At 35.3% G+C, this 20,245-nt stretch overlaps 1 protein-coding gene across 1 annotated transcript in view; it reads right to left on the minus strand.

Moving 5' to 3' along the window:
* LOC111151119 (usherin) overlaps positions 1 to 20,245 on the minus strand; it is a 680,307-nt gene that overhangs the window by 638,301 nt on the left and 21,761 nt on the right. Inside the window, exon 3 of the mRNA XM_022508904.1 lies at positions 4,562 to 4,694. Coding sequence (XP_022364612.1) covers positions 4,562 to 4,694 — 133 coding nt within the window. The remainder of the gene's footprint in view (positions 1 to 4,561; positions 4,695 to 20,245) is intronic.

Consider the following 20,245-nt stretch of genomic DNA (forward strand, 5'->3'; position numbering starts at 1 on the left):
TAATTTTTTGATTAAAAAAAGGGAGCAAGCGAGAGAAAGAAAATGATTTATAATAAGTCCACGGGAACATTCTGTACCTATCTCTTTTCTGATTAGAGAGGTGGCATGGAGCCTGGCTCATTAGGCAGAAGTAATGAGCCAGTCTATATGCCATCTCTAATTAGAGAAAAGATACAGTAGGTACAACTGTACCTATAAATTGATAGAATAAAGACAAAAATTATTTTAAAATACCCTTTCCCTTGTAGCACTCTGATGCCCAAATCTTAAGGAGAAAACTGTAATAAAGACTAAGCAACATTTGAAATAAACCCTTTTCCAATGACGTGCTTTCTATTCAGAAGTTACATTTATTTTTACATAGTTTAAAAACAAATATCATATTCAGTCCACACTGTCCTTTTGCAGCATTCATTCAACATTTAGTGTATTGAAGAAGAATCGAAGCAAGTCATTTCAACCCCACAGTGCATAGCAGACTAATTTATAGCACTTTCAGATACTTTGAGCAACATTTGGTGCAATAAAACACTTTTAGATGTACTAATGGGAATTAAATATTGAAATAAAGCTCACAAGATTTAATGTTTTATTAAGAGATTCTGTATGCAGAGTACTTTATAAAATTCTCCAATACACTAATTACTCAAACCCAGTTTCTAAATATATAGTTTCCTTCAATTACTTCTTCACATAAGTTTAGTTTGATCGAAGAACATATACAAATTAAAATAGAGTTATGTCTAGGCATTTGTCTTCAGATCTCTCAACAATCCTATAGAAAGATATCATTATCCCTACTTATAAGAAAATAGGTGTTCAAAGAGGTTAATAATAGCTGCCACCCACTGAACATTTACTATAAGATAAGCAACATAGTCTACCCACACATGATCTCAGATAATTCTTGTTATAGTCCTATCGACTCTTTATTAAAACATCATTTCGTAGATCAGAAACCTGAGATTTACAAAGGATACATATTTTCATCAAAGGCACCCAATGGGATAGGATTTAATTCTAAGTTTTTTGACACGAAAGATAGGAAATTTAACCACAGTTTTAGAATGTATTTTGAATATCAAAAATACACTCCTTTTTTTTTTTTATAAACTAGATCACAATTAGACAACTCAGGCCATAGGGGAATACAAATTGAAATTTTACATTACTTCAAAATTAATCACATCTATAAATATCTACATGACAACTCCAAAGCCATGATCATTTATGCATTTATTGAAAGTATCAAAAAAATTGAATGTCTGCTATATACAACTGATAGGGCTATGTAACTATTAGAATTAAAATTTAGCAAGGTCAGTATAAAAATTGATGATATTTTTATATAATAGAAAATGAAGTTCGAAAACAATACTCCATATAATCGCATGAAAAAAGAACCAACAAGTACATAGAAGTAAGTCTTACAAATGAGTGAGTCTTCTGGCCAAAAATTAACAATGTTGGAAGAAATTAAGAAATGCATTATATTCATGGATTGGAAGATCTGATATCATACAGATGCCCATTTTCCCAAAATTGAGTTAATGATTCAAATCTCAGCAGAATTTTTGTGAAAATTGTAAAACCACTTCTCAAATTCTTATAATAGCCAAGAAAATACTAAAAGGAAAAACAATTCAAAAATTAAATACTTTCATATTTTAAGACTTCTATAAAATTACAGCTATGAAAACTAAATATTTTGACTCAAGTATGGGCAAAAAAATCATTGGAACAAAATAGCTCAGGAACAAACCCATCTCCACATACACGGTATATGGTCTGTTGCAGTTACCATGCACTGCAGGGTAGTGAAGAAATTATCTGTTTAATGAAAATGGTTCTGGGTCAGTTAAAAATTCAGGTGAGAAATAATAAATGAATCTTGACCCCTACCTTGTGCCACACCCAAAAATAAATTCAGATAGAAAACAGACCTAAATTTGAGAGGTTAAATTATGGCATTTCTAATTAAATTGTAGAAAGAATATCTCCATGAGATCAGGGTTTGCAAAGATATCCTAAACAGGACATAAAAAATACTAAGTATAAAAGAAAAATTAGTATATTAGGAACTTCTGTTGATCAAAGAATACCATTAAGTTTTCAGCAAACACAGTGTGCCAGATTCTGGAAAAACAGTAATGCTTTTTAATGTATGTACTTAATACATAGCCTCATTTGATCCTCACAATGGAACTGTAATGTCATCGTTATCATTTTAATTTTGGGGAAACTAAAAGAATACAGGAACTCCAATTCAAAGGATACATACAGGGGCTGCCTGGGTGGCTCAGTGGGTTAAGCCTCTGCCTTCAGCTCAGGTCATGATCTCAGGGTCCTGGGATGGAGTCCCGCATCGGGCTCTCTGCTGGGCAGGGAGCCTGCTTCCTCCTCCCTCTCTCTCTCTCTCTCTGCCTGCCTCTCTGCCTACTTGTGATCTCTCTCTGTCAAATAAATAAAATCTTTAAAAAAAAAAAAACAACAACAAAGGATATATGCACCCTATGTTTATAGCAGCATTGTTTACAATAGCCAAGACATGGAAGCAGCCAAAGTGTCCACTGATTGATGGAAAAAGAAGATGTGAGACACACACACATGCACACATGCATGCACGTGCACACACACACACACACACACACACACAGAGTGGAATACCATTCAGCCATAAAAAGATTGAAATCTTGCCATTTGCAAGAACATGGATGAACTAGAGAACATAATGCTGAGTGAAATATGTCAGCCAGAGTAAGACAAATACCATGTGATTTCACTCATGTGTGGAATTTAAGAAATACAATAAATGAGCAAATGTAAAAAAAAGAAAAATAAGATAGAGAAGCAAATCAAGAAACAGACTCTTAATTATAGAAAACAAAATGATGGTTACCAGAAGGGAGGGGGTAGGGGGATGAATTAGACCAATGATGGGGATCAAGGAGGACACCTGTGGTGGTGAGCACAGGGTGATTCATGAAAAATGTTGAATCACTATATTATACACCTGAAACTAACATAACAGTGTATGTTAATTAAGTAGAATTAAGATAAAAACTTAAAATACACACAAATTAAAATTTGTGGCTATTACAGTTTAGTCATTGAAAAGTTGTTCCAAATCATATGGCTACTGAGTAGAGAGATGGGATTTAAATTCAGGCAGACTTACACCAAAGTTTAAGGTGTTAAGGAACTGTGCAGACAATTGCTCAAATGCATAGGTAGGTATATATGTGTGTGTATGCATGTAGTAGACAGATATAGACACAGGGCTATAGAAACATAGACATATATAATTATTTCTGGCAAATAACTGCTAATAATGTTGAAATATAAAGAATAATCTAAATGCTCATTAATAGGATCTTGTTTTAGAGTTCTTATTACAACTACAGAATTGTGTACAATGCAGCCATTTTAAACGAGGAGGCATATTAATATGGAATATTGTCCATATCATTTGGAGGGGAAGTACTTATTTTTAGAGGGCTCAGAGAAAGCATATGCATTATAATTTCATTTTTGGAAAATTATATTTATAACCATATCTCCAGAGATATGTACTAAAATTCTGGAAGGGTATAAAAAAATTAACTGTATCTACGAAGGTAGAAAAATGTAAAATGTTCTCTATTTCATAGAGTTCTATATCAGGTGAATTTTCTTATAATGAATATTATTTAATACCATAAAATAACAATTCCATTTTTAACATATAGGCAATTTATAGACAATTTTGCTAATTATTTCAAGATAATTCTAAATTCAATTTCTGTTTTTATTCAGGGTGTAGTATAAAATATCTTTTAAACCTATATGGTCTGCTTTTATGGTGGGAAGATATGAACACAATAAATCCAGCTTATTATTGTTGAATATTATTTTTCAGTCTCTACTTCTCTAAATCCTACTTTAAAATTCAAACAAAAAATTGAGAATAGTTTATCATGTATTGTTCTTACTTAAAAATTGATTTTAATAGGTTACAGTTTGATTTTAAAGTTTCCCTAGTATAGCGGGTTAAATGGTGACCTCCAAAATATATGTCCACCTGGAACCTGTGACTGTGACCATATTGGAAATAGGGTCTTTGCATTTGTAAGGAAGGATTTGGAAAGGAAAGCATATAGGATTGGGAGGGGGAGGGGGATGCTAAATTTAACCACACGTCCTCCTGAAGAGAAGAAAAGGGAAGAGAAGAGAACTCAGAGGAGAAGGTCAGGTGAACTTAGAGGCAAAGATCGGGTCTGTGCAGCTACAAGCCAAGGAGCACCATGGATTTCCAGAAGCCATCAAAAGGGGAGGCACAAAAAGGGAGGTTCTGCAGGAACCTCCAGAAAAAAACAATACTGCAAACCCTTAATTTCAGATTTATAGGCTCCAGAACTGTGGGAAGAGGACAAATTTCTGCTTCCACCCAGTTGCTGCCAATTTGTGGCAGCAACCCCAGAAAACAAATAAACCTAGATATTTTAAAATATTATTTTTGACACTTTCTTTAGGAATACTGTAATTGGATAAAATAAATAATTTTCTGAAGTCAGAAACTTACCATTTAAACTCTGTCCTATTTGCGTAGTACCAGAGGCAAAATCTATAATTGAACCACTTAGAGTTCTTGCATCAAATGCTGTATTACCCTCCTCCAAACCATTGATGAAGAAACTGATCTTTGTCTGATGCACCTGTAAGAAATTATCACCATTATTATTTTAAGTGTGTAACCTTGTATTTCATAATAACTACATTTTAGCAGTCTTTCTCGAGTTAATTTCCTACTTCACTACTTTCTTCAGTTGGAAAAGAATGAAAACAAAATATTTTAATGGCTCAATGATATATCTCTGTGTTTATATATCTAGATATGAACCTACATATTTTAGTTTTATGCTATGATATCTACCAGGGAATTCACAGGTATATATAATTATTTGTCCCATATATTTAAGCACATATTTGGAAATAAACAGAAATGAATATAAAAGGCAGAAATATTCAAAGCTAGATATACCAAAAATGTATAACATATGGATTTAATTCAGTTTAAGTTGCTAATATAAAATGCTTCTTATAAATATTTATTTTATTAGTGTTGGTACCATAGTTGGTGATATTCATTGGTACTTCTCCAATACAGAATATAAAAATTTAACATTAATATTCTAGGCTAATTAATCAGACAACTAAAAACTCCACATCAAAGATCAACAAACTTTTTCTGTAAACAGGTAGAGAATAAACATTGTTTATCTGCAAGGCAAGCGATTTTATTTTGTGATCCAAATGGTCCAGGTCACAATTGCTCAACTTTGCTACTGTAGTAGGAAAGCAGAGAACAAGCATGGATGTGTCCCAGGGAAATTTTACTAAACCATTTGACAGGGTAGCCTGGATGGCTCAGTCAGTTAAGCACCTGCCTTCGGCTCAGGTCATGATCCTGGGGTCATGGGATGGAACCCCATGATGGGCTCCCTGCTCAGAACTCCCTTCTGCATCTTCTTCTCCCTGCCTGCCACCCCTCGTTCATGTTCTACTTCTCTCTCTTTCAAATAAATAAAATCTTTAAAAAAATGAAAAATAAAATAATAAAACATTCAACCAACCAGATTTGTTCCATGAGTTGTGGCTAGATGACCCCTCAATTACACTACAATTGTAAAATTATGAAGTTATGAAATTTTATTGGTGTGCAGTGACACCTGAATAGCCAGTTCAAATGGTTATGCAGACTACTTCATGGATAGTATTTATAGAAAATCTTCAATGACTGAATATATTTCTGAGTAAACTGATGGGCTGTTTGATACTAACTTTAATCTCGACAAAATCCTGTTCAAGTGCTTTTAACTTGAATGTACAAGGAATTGGTGCTGTAGCAAAGAGGCTGAAATGGCAAACAAAACAGGAGGGTTGGAGTAGGGATGGGGAAAGAAGGAATTACAACGTCTTGCAATCGAAAGGTTCAATGCTAACACTTTAATTAAAAACACATCAAATCATAGCACTCAAAATGCTGTTCTATTAAAACTTCCTCACGGTAATTGATGAAAATAAACCATTCTCCAACATCTTTAGATCATATGTAAGTAAGCAAATGTCTTTAGAACACTTTTCAACAGCCCTCTCTCTCCAAACCAACTAACCAACCAATCAACCAATCCTGGGAGTTAACAACATAATTGAGAATAGTAATTCTTCAAGAAGTTATTCCATATAACTTTTCTCCATAGTATCTAATCTGCTTTTATTAAAACCATGTACTTCTCTAAGTCTACTGACCCCATGTTACATTTTACTTAATTATAAAACAAAGCCTTGACATAAACACCTAAAATCACATACCAGGTCCTTGCGGGCCTGCATATATACCTCTCAGCTGGGTCGTAGGACTGCATTTTTTTTTGCATCCCATTTTTTACAGCCTGTTACTGTCATTTGGTGTTTGACTGTTATCATTATAAAAGATACAGGCTTTTCTACTTTGTTATTTGTAGCATTATCTCATGTTTTACAACATCTTTGTGTAACACGCAGGCACATGAAATATAACTAGTGAAAAGTTCTCGATGGTATTAATGCATAAAAAAGAATGTGGTTCCATCTCTACTGTCTTTACCCAGCCAAAAGCTGATGAACAGCCAATTTTCCTTTATCACATTAGCACAGCCATGAGGGAAACACATTTGTTCTAGTCAGCTACACTAAAGATACTATTACCAATCTAACATATACATGTTTTATATCAGCAGTATTCTCAGAGCATGAGAGAGCCAACAATATATTAACACTAGCATGACAGTTTATTTAAGAAAAGAAAATTGTCTCTGTAGAGGGACAGAAGTTAGAAATGTATGGCTAAAGCTCAGTGTCACTGGTCTAATAAAGGTAATAATTCTTAGGCTTTCTTTATAGCAGGTAACACTCCTGTGACATTTCTGTCATATCATTCAAATAAAAATGTTGTCTTTTACAAGTTTAAGTGCACCTTTATTTTGAGTCAGATAGAAAGCCTGTTTTTGATTTTCTATATTCACTGTATTATATCTATAGTCAAGAGTTCAGGACCTTCCTTTTTCTTTTTTTTTTTTCTTTCCTTTTTCCTTTTTATTTTTTTTTTTAATCAACTCATCCCATATTTGCTTAGTAGAAGGACTCAATGTCACTTGCAGTGAATTCCAGAAGGATGTTTTCACTTGGTTGGTACTTACAAAATGATTAATGATGATCTCAAGCCACTCTCTTCTGTTGTCCCCTCCCCTCCCAACCACCTTTCTATGAATAAGATTAAATCTTCTTTGGTGTTCTGCACCATGTTTTATATTCCAAGATTCTCTTAACTGCTTTGCAATTCTAGCCTGGGGCCCCATCACACTGGAACCGTGAAGACGAAGGTAGCTCTTGGCAATAGCTCATTCTGATGATCCCCTTGCCAGTTATCTAGAGGAATAGAACACATGTGGTGGAATTTCTGATCTGCTCAAGCAAACTTCACACCTATCTCATTTTCTACCTCTGGAGGATTAGAGGAGTTAGTCCATGTTTATTGGTGGGGCTTGAAGGAATGAATTGCCAAAGCCAGTAGCAGCTGTAGAGAAGTCTTAAATCCCATCACAGGAGATTCAAAGGACACATTGGCAGGAATATAGAGGGAAGGAGGTCATTTTTGACCCTCCATCCTCCTTGGGTTTTATAGTTCATTTCAATGATATTTTGGGGGGGTTAAATTTGTGTTCCTGCGGTGGTCTGTATGCATTCCTTTGAGCTCAAGAGTTTATTAGTTGTTTTTTGTTGTTGTTATTTTAAGTAGAATCCCTGACCCTTCTCCATGCCTGATTAGATGGGGGTCTAATTCAAAAATCCAGAAAGTCGTGTAATAGTTGAGAAGCTACCAAGAAAAAAATACAATCAAGCCCACCTAGACTAGTCTATCATAACTGTCAAGCACCTGTTCCACTGAAACACCAAATCTTTGTTGCTTTTCTGCTTCTGCTGTCCACCAACCACCGAAGAAAGTGCTGACTGAAGCTAGTCACTATGCAGAATGCCTGGGCTAACTTCCTCACCAGAGAAATCCTCTTCTTGTTGCCTATATTCATCTAATTTCAATTTAATTCCATATAGCAGGAAGCCAATACTCACACTGCCCCCACAAATTATAAATAAAGAAAACAGAGCCATGATCCTTTCTCCCAAGGCACTTGTAGGTATGAATAATTTTAGACTAGTATTTGCATCATGATAAATGATGACGGTTGTTTTTGACTTAAGTACTGATTCAGTTTGAAGTTAATAAAGTGTTGTCTTTTTCACAGAGTTGCTTTGAGAAGTTGTGCCTTAATCCATGCATGTATGGTATATAATATAATTTTGGACTTTTCCTGTGGGACTTGTCTTTTCAGAACCAACTTACAAGCCTCCCAGAAATACCAGTTTCATTCATTTAATAGGTCTCTTTTTAAAGCAAAGCCTTTTTAAGAATTTTGAAGAATACCCTTTTTTTTAGATTTAATATAAAGTGATTTGGCAACATATCTTGAATTCAAATTCACTCCCAAAAGATGATGATGGATGACACAAATATAAAGACCATCATTTTGAATACTAAGAAATTTAAAAAAAAAGAATGAAAGAAAGAAAGAAAACTACTGTGATATGAATCTGAAGGGAAAACTATATGGAGGAAACATGTCTTGGACTTTCTGAAATAGAAATTGCCCTAAAATAGAATTTCTATTTCTAGGTTAACGAAGCCTGTAGCAAAAATGCATCCATAATTTTTTTAAGCTTAAGGAAGGCAATTTATTCTGAAAACTCCAAAGATTATTTTAAAATATCATATGTATGTTTGTTCCCTTACCTGAGCACATGAGGAATGTCCCTCTTACTGCTTACTATCCTAAACCAAAGGTCTTCTGAGGTTTTTCCTTACTCATCCCATCCAATTTGATTTCTAACTAATCACCCAGAGCCAATTTCATCTAATTGGAGAAGTCTCCTCCCTGTCTGATGATCACACAGTGCTTAATTCCATTTCCATGTTTTGTCCAAAGTATTTCTAAGGGAATAACCTTGCTACTGTCTTTTACTTTACTAAATTTTTAGTACTTTTTAAGACATATCTCAAGTCCTGCATCTTTCAATAATCCTTTTCTAGCTGCTTCAGCATTATAAAAGTGTTCACATTTAGAGAAAAATCAGCATATTGGCATTAAAATTTTTATGTGTATTTTCTCTTTTCATCCTTACAACAATCCAAGGAAGGTTTGTTATATCTCTATTTTAAAGGTAATGAAACAATCACAGAAAGTTGAAAACAAGAAGGTGATATTATTCAAGGTCACATGGAAAGGTTGACTGGTTCCAGAGGCTGTTCAAACCGATTTTTATTAGTCAGTTACACCCAGTTAGCATTTCGAAGTAACAGCCATCTCATGTGTCAGACCCATCCGTGAGTCTCTCCACTAGAACTCCACACAGTGATGATTCCAACGTCACGTCAAACACCTCCCACAACGAGAAGGGTAACAACCCCGATGAACTACATAATCACTTGTCATATTCCTGACACTGTGCTGAATGCCCTACTTACGTTACCTCATTGAATTCACAGATTGTCCTTCTACAGTGCTATTTCCTCCAAAATAAGGAGACTGAGTTTTAAGTGCTCCAGTGTCCCTCTTCTGCAGACGTGGGGAACCTTTCATCTTTGAACAGCTTTTACTATTATAAATGATTAAGCTGAAAAATATCTCCTTATAGCACCAATTCATAGGTCCCAGCTCTAATTACTGAAACTACACCAAACAAACCCAATCCCTTTCCCATGTGCAAGCTCACGGATATAAAGAAAGATGTTTCCTCCTAAGTCTTCTTCAGGATAAATGCGCTTCTTTTCCATGGTATTCTAAATAGGACATGGTCTGGGTCTCTCTTCTTAAAATGTGGCTCCAGAAATACTACAATCTCTACATGTGATTTGACTTGCCAAACTGAAAACAGGATTATCACCTTAATATAATCCAAAATTGCAAGCTAGATTGTTGGCAATGACATCACACAGCTCAAACTGATAAATTAAGTTGAGCTGACTACTCACTAAAATACTGTCTTTTCTTTCTTACATCACTGCTTAAAACACATCCGTCCCATCTTGTATCTCTGCAGTTAGTTTCATAGACCCAAGGATAGAAATTTCTATTTATCCACGTTACATTTCATCTTGTTAGATTCAGCCCAGTGCCCCAGGCTGTCAAAATCTTTTTGGACGCTATGTCTGTCATCAATGTATTTACCATCCTCCAAGATTTGTGTCATTTGCAAATTTGATGAGCGTGCTCTAAGTGCTGGGCAGGAGCTCAATAAATATTAATTGATTGACTAACTGATACTCCAAAAATAAAACTACCAACACAATCTACACTGTTACAATTCTAAGCAATAAAGGCACCATTGTCTAACAGATAAATATGTCATACAGGGATTCATCACCTTTACAGAGTGACCTTGTTTACTAACATGAATTTTTATATAATTATAAATACTCTAGTCTATTAAATATTCCCTATTGAGCCACATTTATACAAACAATATGAATAAAAGAGTTGAGGCAATTATACAGGGAAGGTTGATTTGGCAGAAATTAATCACTTGGGCTGTCCTCAAATATTTGGAATGTGTATGTATTCCCATAACTAGTTTGATTCACTGAATAACTGCTTATATTTTCATTCCCTTTAACCATATGAAAGATCCTACAGGGAAAAGATTTTATACACAGATAAGTTCCTCAAAGATTTTTGTTTCTTTCTACTTTTCATTTTCCACGAGCTCATACATTTTATTGTAACACTTATTCCTCTCCTCTCCTCCTATCTTTCCATTCCCTCTCTCTCATCCCTGTGCCCTAAACACACACACACACACACACACACACACACACACACACACACACACTTTGGTTTTCCTTCCTCTCTGAGTAACTCAGACAAGCTAGGCCCTTGAAGTAGTCTATGCCTCAACATATTACATTTTCACTCTAAGTATGATGCTTTGGATTTACTAGTCTTTCCTTCATATCTGTTAAAGCTCTCTGTTTATTAAAACTTCATGAAAACATGCCTCTAACTGAATCCATCTCTAAAAATTTGACATAGGAACATAAGTGATTTTCTTCATCCTATCTTGAGTGGATGGGAAACTCTCATGACCACGGCCTCCCAAACTATTAAATTACGCTTTCTCTCTTAAAAACCAAAACCAAAACCAAAACCAAAAACAAAAACAAAACAAAACAAAAACAACTATTAGCTTATACAGATATGTGACAGAAAATCAGCAAGTGGTCTGATTTATCGTTGATTTCCTACGGCATGGGGATAGAGCCAGCCCATCCTCTGTAGATACCGGCTAGGAACATTTCATGTACAATTCCACATTTAAGAATGCTTTTGCTTCAATGATGATCACTCTATTCTACACTCTTAATTATCCCACTATCCCATTGGTTCCCTTTTCTATCTTATCTTTAAAAAACAGACAACTTCCCAAAAGTAACTAGAATTGGTTGTAAAACACCCTAGTAACCGTTCAGTATTTTATACCCCAAAACCTAGAAATTATTTGTTATAATTTCTTCTCCTTAAAAGTAAGTCAACTTACTTTGTTTTCCATGTTTAGGTAGGAAACTGATCATCCTATCTTTCATTAAAAGCCATAGCTTTTAGTTGTAGTTCCCACTCATGGCTCATCAATCCTCTTGCTGCAACTCTGGCCCAAGCTGCCCCCACCGTCCCTCCCCAAGATTTTTGCAGTGGCCTCCCTGATTTGGTACAGGTTCCCCTTTGGTATATTCTCAAGACAGCAGCCCAAGGACTCTTGCTAAAAAAAAGCAGATCATGCCACTCCTCTGCAAAAATACGTTTAATGAATTTTACCTTGTGTAAGTTAAAGTTCTGCAAAGCCCTACCCAATCTGGCCCCTTGTTATCCCTAGCTTATTTACTTTTAGTATGTTCCTGTACTTTCTGTTGCAGCTACACTGACCTCTTCAAATATTCCAGGCACTTACTTTCCTCAGTCTTTGCACTTACATTTCCCTCTACTTAACATTATTCCTACAGACACATGCTGGCTTATTTGCTCATCTCTTTCAGATAGTTCCTCAAATGTCATTTTAGCAAACCTTTCCTAGCTACCCTACCTAGAACTATAGCCTAGTCCTTCCTAACCGCCTTCCTATATGATTATTTTCTCTATTCACACTTAAGTTGCATTTTTTTTTTTTTACTTTTCTTTTTAGCATTAGTCTCCTCTCCAACTTTATATCCATAAACTCCACAAGAGGAGGTTTTTTTTTCTTTTCTTTTCTTTTTTCTGTTTTTTTTTTCCTCTTTTATTCATTGTTGTTCCCTCATTCCCCAGAACAGTAACGAGCAATAACTGGGTACCCTTTAAATTTTCATTACATGAATGAAACGTCCTCTCAAGCAGCTCCTGCAGGATTAATAGGAATTAGCAAAGTACAAAGTGGTAAAGAATAGGAAAGAAATAAGTTGTAGGAACTAGAAAAACACAAGAGACAAGGAAACGGAGTCTTAGAAGTTACCCCAAGCCTTCCATTTATGCTGACCAAGCTCCATTCTTTACATTTTTCTTCCTTTTAATGTGTTGAAGCTAAAAATCACCTTTCTCACTTTTCCTCAAATATGTTCCAGTTTTTAAAATCTCTTTAGTGGAAAAAAAATAAAATAAAATAAAGTAAAATCTCTTTAAGTGGTAATGTTAAGGTTACATATCACTAAGTCAAATTATGCCTGAAAGAGGATAATAAAAATGGTGAACATTAGATTTCTGTTTATACTTTCAGGGAATATGCCAAAGCCCCGCCAACAGACATGAACTCACTCTTGACCCAACATCAGGAGGCCCATCAATCAAACCCTCAACATGCGGACAGATATATAGGAAATCACTTCTGTGTACAGTCCAAAACTAAAGTTCATGCCAGTACTCAACTGACATCTTAAAGATCCTGAGCAGTAATTTGTAACTTGACATGGAGTCCCACCATATGAACAACACAGAGGTAATAATGCCTACTTATACTATACATAAGTTATTCCTACTAAAATCTTCAATGAGAATAGAATCATCTATGAAACAATGAATGGATTATTAATTTTACATTCTTGAAATACATGTTTTTTCATAAGTGCCACCCATCTTCTAGACTTGTGTTCTCTTATTTTGTTGTTGTTCTCTTAGATTATTTTTAGCAGCTCCAATGACACTAAACAAAATTTATTAAAAATCAGTCTCATAAACTAAGTGAAGATGAGCCATTTTTGGACAAAGGAAAAATATGAATCTCTTTAACCTCCTTTAAATACTGTATCAAGAAATCTGATGTGAATTGCTTTGTCTTTAAAAACATTCTAGAATTGAGAATAGGTCTTGTTTAAAGGGCTCTCTGCCCTGAAGCTGGTGAGAAAATAATTCTCTAAGATTTTCCCTCAATCAGTAATGGAGAAGCACACACATTTAATTTGGTTTAGACCAAAAAAAAAAAAAAAAACACCAGCAAATAGGCATTCTTTTATGTCAGCCCTAAAAACAAAAATAGCTATTTATGGGTCAAATGCAAAACATTCAGCAGTTTATTTTACCCACCTTGAGATTAAAAAGAAAAGAGAGATGATATCCATTTGGGCAAAATAAATGTATATTTTTATTATCATCTGAAGAACCTCGTGCTAAGGGGTTACCAGATACAAGTAACACTCTTGAAAATATTCATTTTTGTCTTTTTATAATTCATATTTATTCAGTTAAATTTTTACATATTTCTTCCCAAGGCCTTTCCCCCGAAGAAAGCAGCAGCTGTCAACAAAAATCTGTAAATTTGGTGGGGTTATGTATTTAGAATAGTTCATCTCTTTTTAAAAGGCCTGGATTAGCCTTCTCCAAAGACTGGCAGACCACAGAAGCATGAGGTCCAAAATAAAGATACTGCATGGGGGGAAATGTTTGCATGTTGATTTTACTTGTTAAAAAGAAAAATGAGGTTATAATTGCTTTCAGTGTATCTTTTAAAAGGGCGAATCAAGAATAAAGGTGGTGAAAAAATTAAAAGGTTAGGGTGAGAATTACGAGGCTTCTAATATCTACCATAGAAAAACTCAACTGAGTATCTGATGTCTCTCACATAACACTAGTGTCCAGGATATTTCTCTGAAGTTTTGAATCTCCTAATACCTGTAACATTTGTAGATTAAGGTAACTTCGTACCCTCCTAGGTATGAATTAGGTAGTAGTTTACCTCTACTTTCTGCAAATTTGCCTTTATGTTATAATGTTCAAATGCCCGATTTAAGTTGAGATTTTAGGACTTAAGACTTTTTTCTAGCACAGGTTGTAGGGATGAAGGGATGCAGGATTAGCTGGGTCTTTATTTTTATCAAGATCTCAGTTTATATATTGTCACCTTGGAGAAACCTTTAATGCCCAAGCCGGCCCAAATAATCACCAAATAACTTGATATCCTGTTACTCCCTTGTCATTCTTTGGATACTACTTTTCTATTAATGCATTTCTTGTTTATTTTTTTCGCCCTCACCCATCCCTCAACAAATGCATGTGTGTGTATGCACACTCACACACACAAAACGACAGCTCTGACCATTTCACTGCCCTCATCGTAGCTCGAGACCCTTTTGACTCAAAGACATTTCCTTTCATGAATGTAACTTTCTTTTCCTATCCATGATTTTCCCCCATCCATGCTCTGTTTTCATCTCGGATATTCCTGTGGGGGGAAGGGGTTATAGGATCTGTCTGTGGACATGATCCTCTTCACTCTAGACTGGATCCAATAACTTGAAGCAAGTGAAGGTATGCTGTACAACTCCTTTTCTTGGCACAGGGACTCCCTTTCATCCTGGTGGCATCAGCCTGCCTCCTTATGGCCTATGACCCACATCTTGTGCTCCAAGCTGAGGTCACATGTCTCTACTCCCTGATGCCTGATGATGGGGAAGAGTGTAGGAAGCTGACCCAAGCTGTCAGTCCAAGTGCTGTTTGCCAAGTCATGTCCCTGGCAGTCTGTCAGATGTGCTTACTTACACTACCCATGACACGGTGCTCTCCTTGGCCACACACACTTGGCCTGTGTGTATTTTGGGCTGTGCTTTCTTCTGTCAATCTAATCTCACCTGCTATCTACTTTCATAGATTCCTAAAACAAATTTCATAATAATCATTGTCTTTTCCATACCCACAGTAGTAACATTTTTGATCGGCTGTTGTTACAGTTGAGTGAGTGAAAACTGTAAATTCACTTCTCTAGCAAACAACAACAACAACAAACCAGCAAGGACCTGATCAACTAACTGCAAGAAATGAATATAGGTCCTGCCTAAATACCTTATTCATAATGCACTCGAGATCTTCTCAAAATTTCACTTCACCATTAGGCTTTCACACTACTCGGAATCAGCGTCTAAGTCATTTATACCATTAGACCAGCTAGATGACAGCAAGTTGTCAACAGATTTCTCAAGGATTTCTCTGAGGAACTAGAGACTTACAAGGGGGAGAAAGTGTCATTCCATCTGAATCCAACCATTACACCAATTGACCTGAAAGCTAGAAAGGTTCTATTTCTCTAAGGAAAATAAAACAATTGGAAAGCTTGAGTATCCAATCAAACAAATTACATTTGCCTCCCTGGAGGACTACACCACTTCTGCTCTAACCAGAATTTAGAAGGAATATATATTTTAATGGACAAGCTTAGCACAGGATATTGCAAAGGAACAGAAAACAGAATTAATAGAACATTATATATATATATAGATAGATAGATGGATATTGATATAGATATATCTATACCATGAAGCCATATAGACATTAAAAACTCAGTGTTATTTGAAATAACATTCTATATGAACTTAAATCCAAGCACTGTCATTTAAGATAGATATTTATGAAATTAAGGGGGAAATTGGTAAGAATTCCAGTTTTATTTTGGATTTTCATTACTGATCTGCAAGAGGAGTTAGTCTGTTAATGAAACCCGGAGATGGCACTAAACTGACAGGTATTACAAAAAGTCACTGAGAAACAACATAAAAGAAAATATAAGAGGTCAGATATTAAGCAAGATCTGAGTATGAGATTCACTCTATTTAAATGGAAGGTCATTCTGAACACACATTTTGAGTAACATCTCTTTCCAAGTAGCTGAAAATGTGTATGTGTTACTATCACTACTTTGTGTTTACTGGGAAGCAACACTGTCCCAGACACCAGGGAGAATACAGAGTCAGAATCATAAAAAAAAAAAAAAATCAGAGGTCAGAAATGTCAAATGCAGAAGAAAAAAAGTTCTAGGGAATGTGAAAGAAAGCAGTGTTTGCATCATTTTTCCTTGATATAAAAAGTTAAGAAAATGTGTTAGTTTGAAGGAAATTCCAGTTATCCTCTGTGCTATAACAGTTAGAAAGGGCAGCATATGAACACTTTTGTGGAAAGAAAAGGATATCACTGAATTCATCAAGAGATAAAATAGGACAGAAAAAAGTAAAATCACTAATTCAGTCATAGTAGTTTGACGGAAGAGAGTACTAAGCCATGCAATCGTCATTGTTGGAAAACTACAAAGTGATCATCATCATGGGAAAAAGAATTTCGTATAGGATAAAGAAAGAGGGTTATACATAAGTTAGCAAAATTATAAATGCTCATTCATCATTTTTAAAATATCTCGGGCTTTTCTTTCCATGACATTTTCCTCAATAACATCAGTCTTTACCAAACTCACTTCATTTGCTTTGTTTATATATTTATTTGTAGTAAACCTCAACCATGCAATGGATATTTTGCTGTGCTTGACACATACACATGAATAAGGTATTTGTCATTGAAGACTCAAACTCTACCTAATGCCAAACTTACCTATAAATACCTAATAAAATCTACCTATATGAAAAATATCATACAACCAATACATTTTTTAAAAACAATGGTATAAGCACAGGAGATAGAAGAAAAGGAGACGGAATATTTGAGTGGTTTTTTTTTTTTTAATAAAGGAGGTTGCATTTGTGCTGGTCACTAAAATATGTTTACAAAAGATCTGTGGGTTAAGAGGGCAAGAAGAGGTATAAAGCAGAAGAAACTGAGTGAAGGTAGGATGAGAAACTTGGATGAAGACCATGAAGTACATGGTATTCAGAGACTCAGAAAATAGCATGTTTAAAGCTCAAGGTACACAGAAGGACAATGAGGCTACCAACACACAGCCTAGCAAATTCTGAAGATTCTTGAAAGCTTTGCTAAGAAAAGGACAGTTCATTCTCTGGAGTATAAGCAACAGTGAGCGCGCAGTTTATTTAAACAAAGGAGGTATGTAATCACATTTGTATTTTAGAAAGAAAACAATTTTCACTCTAGAGGTTGTTTTGGAGACAGAAGTAACTGAAAATACTGGAGGTGGGGAAGTGGGAAGGGAACAGTTATAAATGGATTAAAATATACAAAGCAAAAGTTAATGAAAGCTCTTTTCCTCCTTCTAGCTCTGACTTGCAAGCCACGTTGTAAAGAATGTTGTTCAAAACTTTACTGCTTTTCATCTTTACTGCTCTTCTAATCTCTAGGTTACCAAGGAAATCCTCTCAGTTTCCTATTAACTTTGTTTTTCCTTTCATTTTCTCCTGCTACATATTCAGCTGATTAATACCTCTCATCTGTATTATTGTCCTGTTTCCAAATCTCTTTAACTCCAATACTGGATGATACCATTCATTTACTCACTCATTCATTCAAAAAATATTTATTGGGAATTGACCACACTCAGACATGATGCCAAGTCCTGAAGGGAAAAAAAAACAGTAAATACAGTAGAGTCCTTGACCTAAAGTTCTATTGTCTAGTGGAGGACACATTACAAATACTGAGTTACTTTGTACAAAGGAGCAAACAATACACAGTAGAGAGGGTCCAGAAGCTATACAATTTTTATGTCTATCAGTGTAATAGGATACGGCTCAGAAAAAATATATATATAAATATCAGAAACACTTGTAAAACTAATATCATCTTGATAAAGAACTTGCTTATAAGGAAAATGGTTAAAGACTTACCATTTGTAATACCTAAAAATGTGGTTTTCCTAAGCTATAAAGTAATAGACTAGAGTAACGACATTACCATTTTTTCAGTCAAAACAGACTTCGGAATCCATTTTTAACAATTTAGTTTCTAGTTCCCATTTCACAATTTAGTATTATAGAGCTGACCAGATGGAAAAAATCCTCAACAGAGATCAAATTTTTCCACATGGAATATTCATGCAAAGTAAACTATCCAAGGCCAAAATTGTGGGATTTAGACCATTTTCTTCAGATGTTGAACGTTTTATAATTATTAGACAGGAAGATTTGGGGTAGAGAAGTTGTTTTAATATAATACATAGTCTCCAGGTGGGCCAAAATGCTTTACAAATTAATGAGGTAGATATTGGCTGTGTAGTGACTTTAGTAGGCAAACACAGAATCTATTAAGTACTCAATAATACCCTTTACAGATCCTCAAACGTTGAAATCTATTTTAAAGCAACACTTCCAAAATGTGTCACAGGGTCTTTAATGCCCTGTGCCACCAGAGACAGAAATAAAGGACCTTATTTTAACATTTAACCTGAAAGGACATTTTAACCCACCCGCCCTTTTTCTTCCCTTCCCCCGTTATTATACCGTCTGAATTAGGTATGAGGCAAAATTCTGGTATGGGAATTCGACTCAAATATCTCATTGAATAGCATCAGGCTCTCTTGACCCTCTAACCTTCTCTTTTGTCTGAATCTCCTGAGAATCAAGCATGTCACACAGTAACTAGCTTCCCCTTGAATAGCATTATTGGAAAGGAGGGAACAGTCTGGACTGGCGACATCCTGCCATGAGCCAGTTATCCAGCTATTAAAGTGAAAAACAACTAGCTTCTGTAAATTTAACTTAGTGAATTTAAGTATAACCATTATTCTCTCAGAAAACACATGTCCACGCGCACATGCGCTCAAATACACACACACACCCCCAAATGAAAACAAAACAAAACAAAAAAACCCAAAAAACCCTAGCTTTCATGTAAGGCAAGGATGTCCAAAAAGGGTCTCCAACTGGAGAAGTCAATGAAATAATTGCAGGGCAAGGAATGATACTTTTTCTACAAATGGGATTGTTTAAATATTTTCCCTTCCTGGGTGCTCACTTTAAGGCAAATGCAAGGACCTCCTCCATAAGTATCTTATCATTCACGGAAAACCCACTAATTTTGTGTGTTTGGCTTATGCTGCTTTTCAGTCGTTGCTGCCAGTAACCAAATAACTTTGTTTCTGTAGTTTTTCAAAAATTCGTTTCCATTCTTTGCATTTTAATATTTTGACTTAAAACGGAAATTGCAAACACACAAAGGAATTAGGACTCAGAAGATGAATTTTTATTGTGAACATAGTGAACAAGAAAACATATCACTTTTAACATAAAAGCAGCTTTCTACACATGTCATGAGGCATTTGCACAGGTCCTTGTTCTCAGTCAGACCCAAATGCAAATGCCATGTTAACAGAGAGAGAAATCAAAGAATGACATTGGAGGACAAGCCGGAGCTACAATTTTTCTGCATAACACGCAACAGTCCAACGGCAACTTCTAAGCTGCTGACACCGCTCCTGCCAAGGAAACTCCTGCTGCTTTTTCTGTGAGGAAATTCCTGCCTTTTGTGACTTATTATGCAAGTCTTTCCCTGCCTCCCAATAGATATTCTTCAAACAATAGAAGGGGTATTGAAACTACTGTATTTAAAGGCAAATCAATTTTAATTTTATATGGCAAATTTTCACAAAGCTATGCATGATTGCAGGACCAGGATAAGCATGTGAGAATTAACCACAGAAGCAGAATAAGACAATTACCAGGAGCTAAGGGCCTCTTTCCTGAGCATCTAGTGTAAACAAAAAGAGAAACAGGTTCTGGAATGAAACAGACCAGCTCGAAATTGAGTGCTTTCATAGAGAGTCTACATACGCCAAGTCTTCCCAGTCTACCAATTCCCGCATACATAATATTGAGACCAAATGAATAAATAAATACAATCTTGTGAATACCCCCCAGGTGGTAAATAAATGAACATTATCCTCCACTTACCTCCTTGTGTTTTGAATCCTAGCTATTACGTACAAT

This window comes from Enhydra lutris, unplaced genomic scaffold (genome assembly GCF_002288905.1).
Source record: "Enhydra lutris kenyoni isolate GAN:26980312 unplaced genomic scaffold, ASM228890v2 scaffoldscaffold25, whole genome shotgun sequence".
NCBI classification, from domain to species: domain Eukaryota; kingdom Metazoa; phylum Chordata; class Mammalia; order Carnivora; family Mustelidae; genus Enhydra; species Enhydra lutris.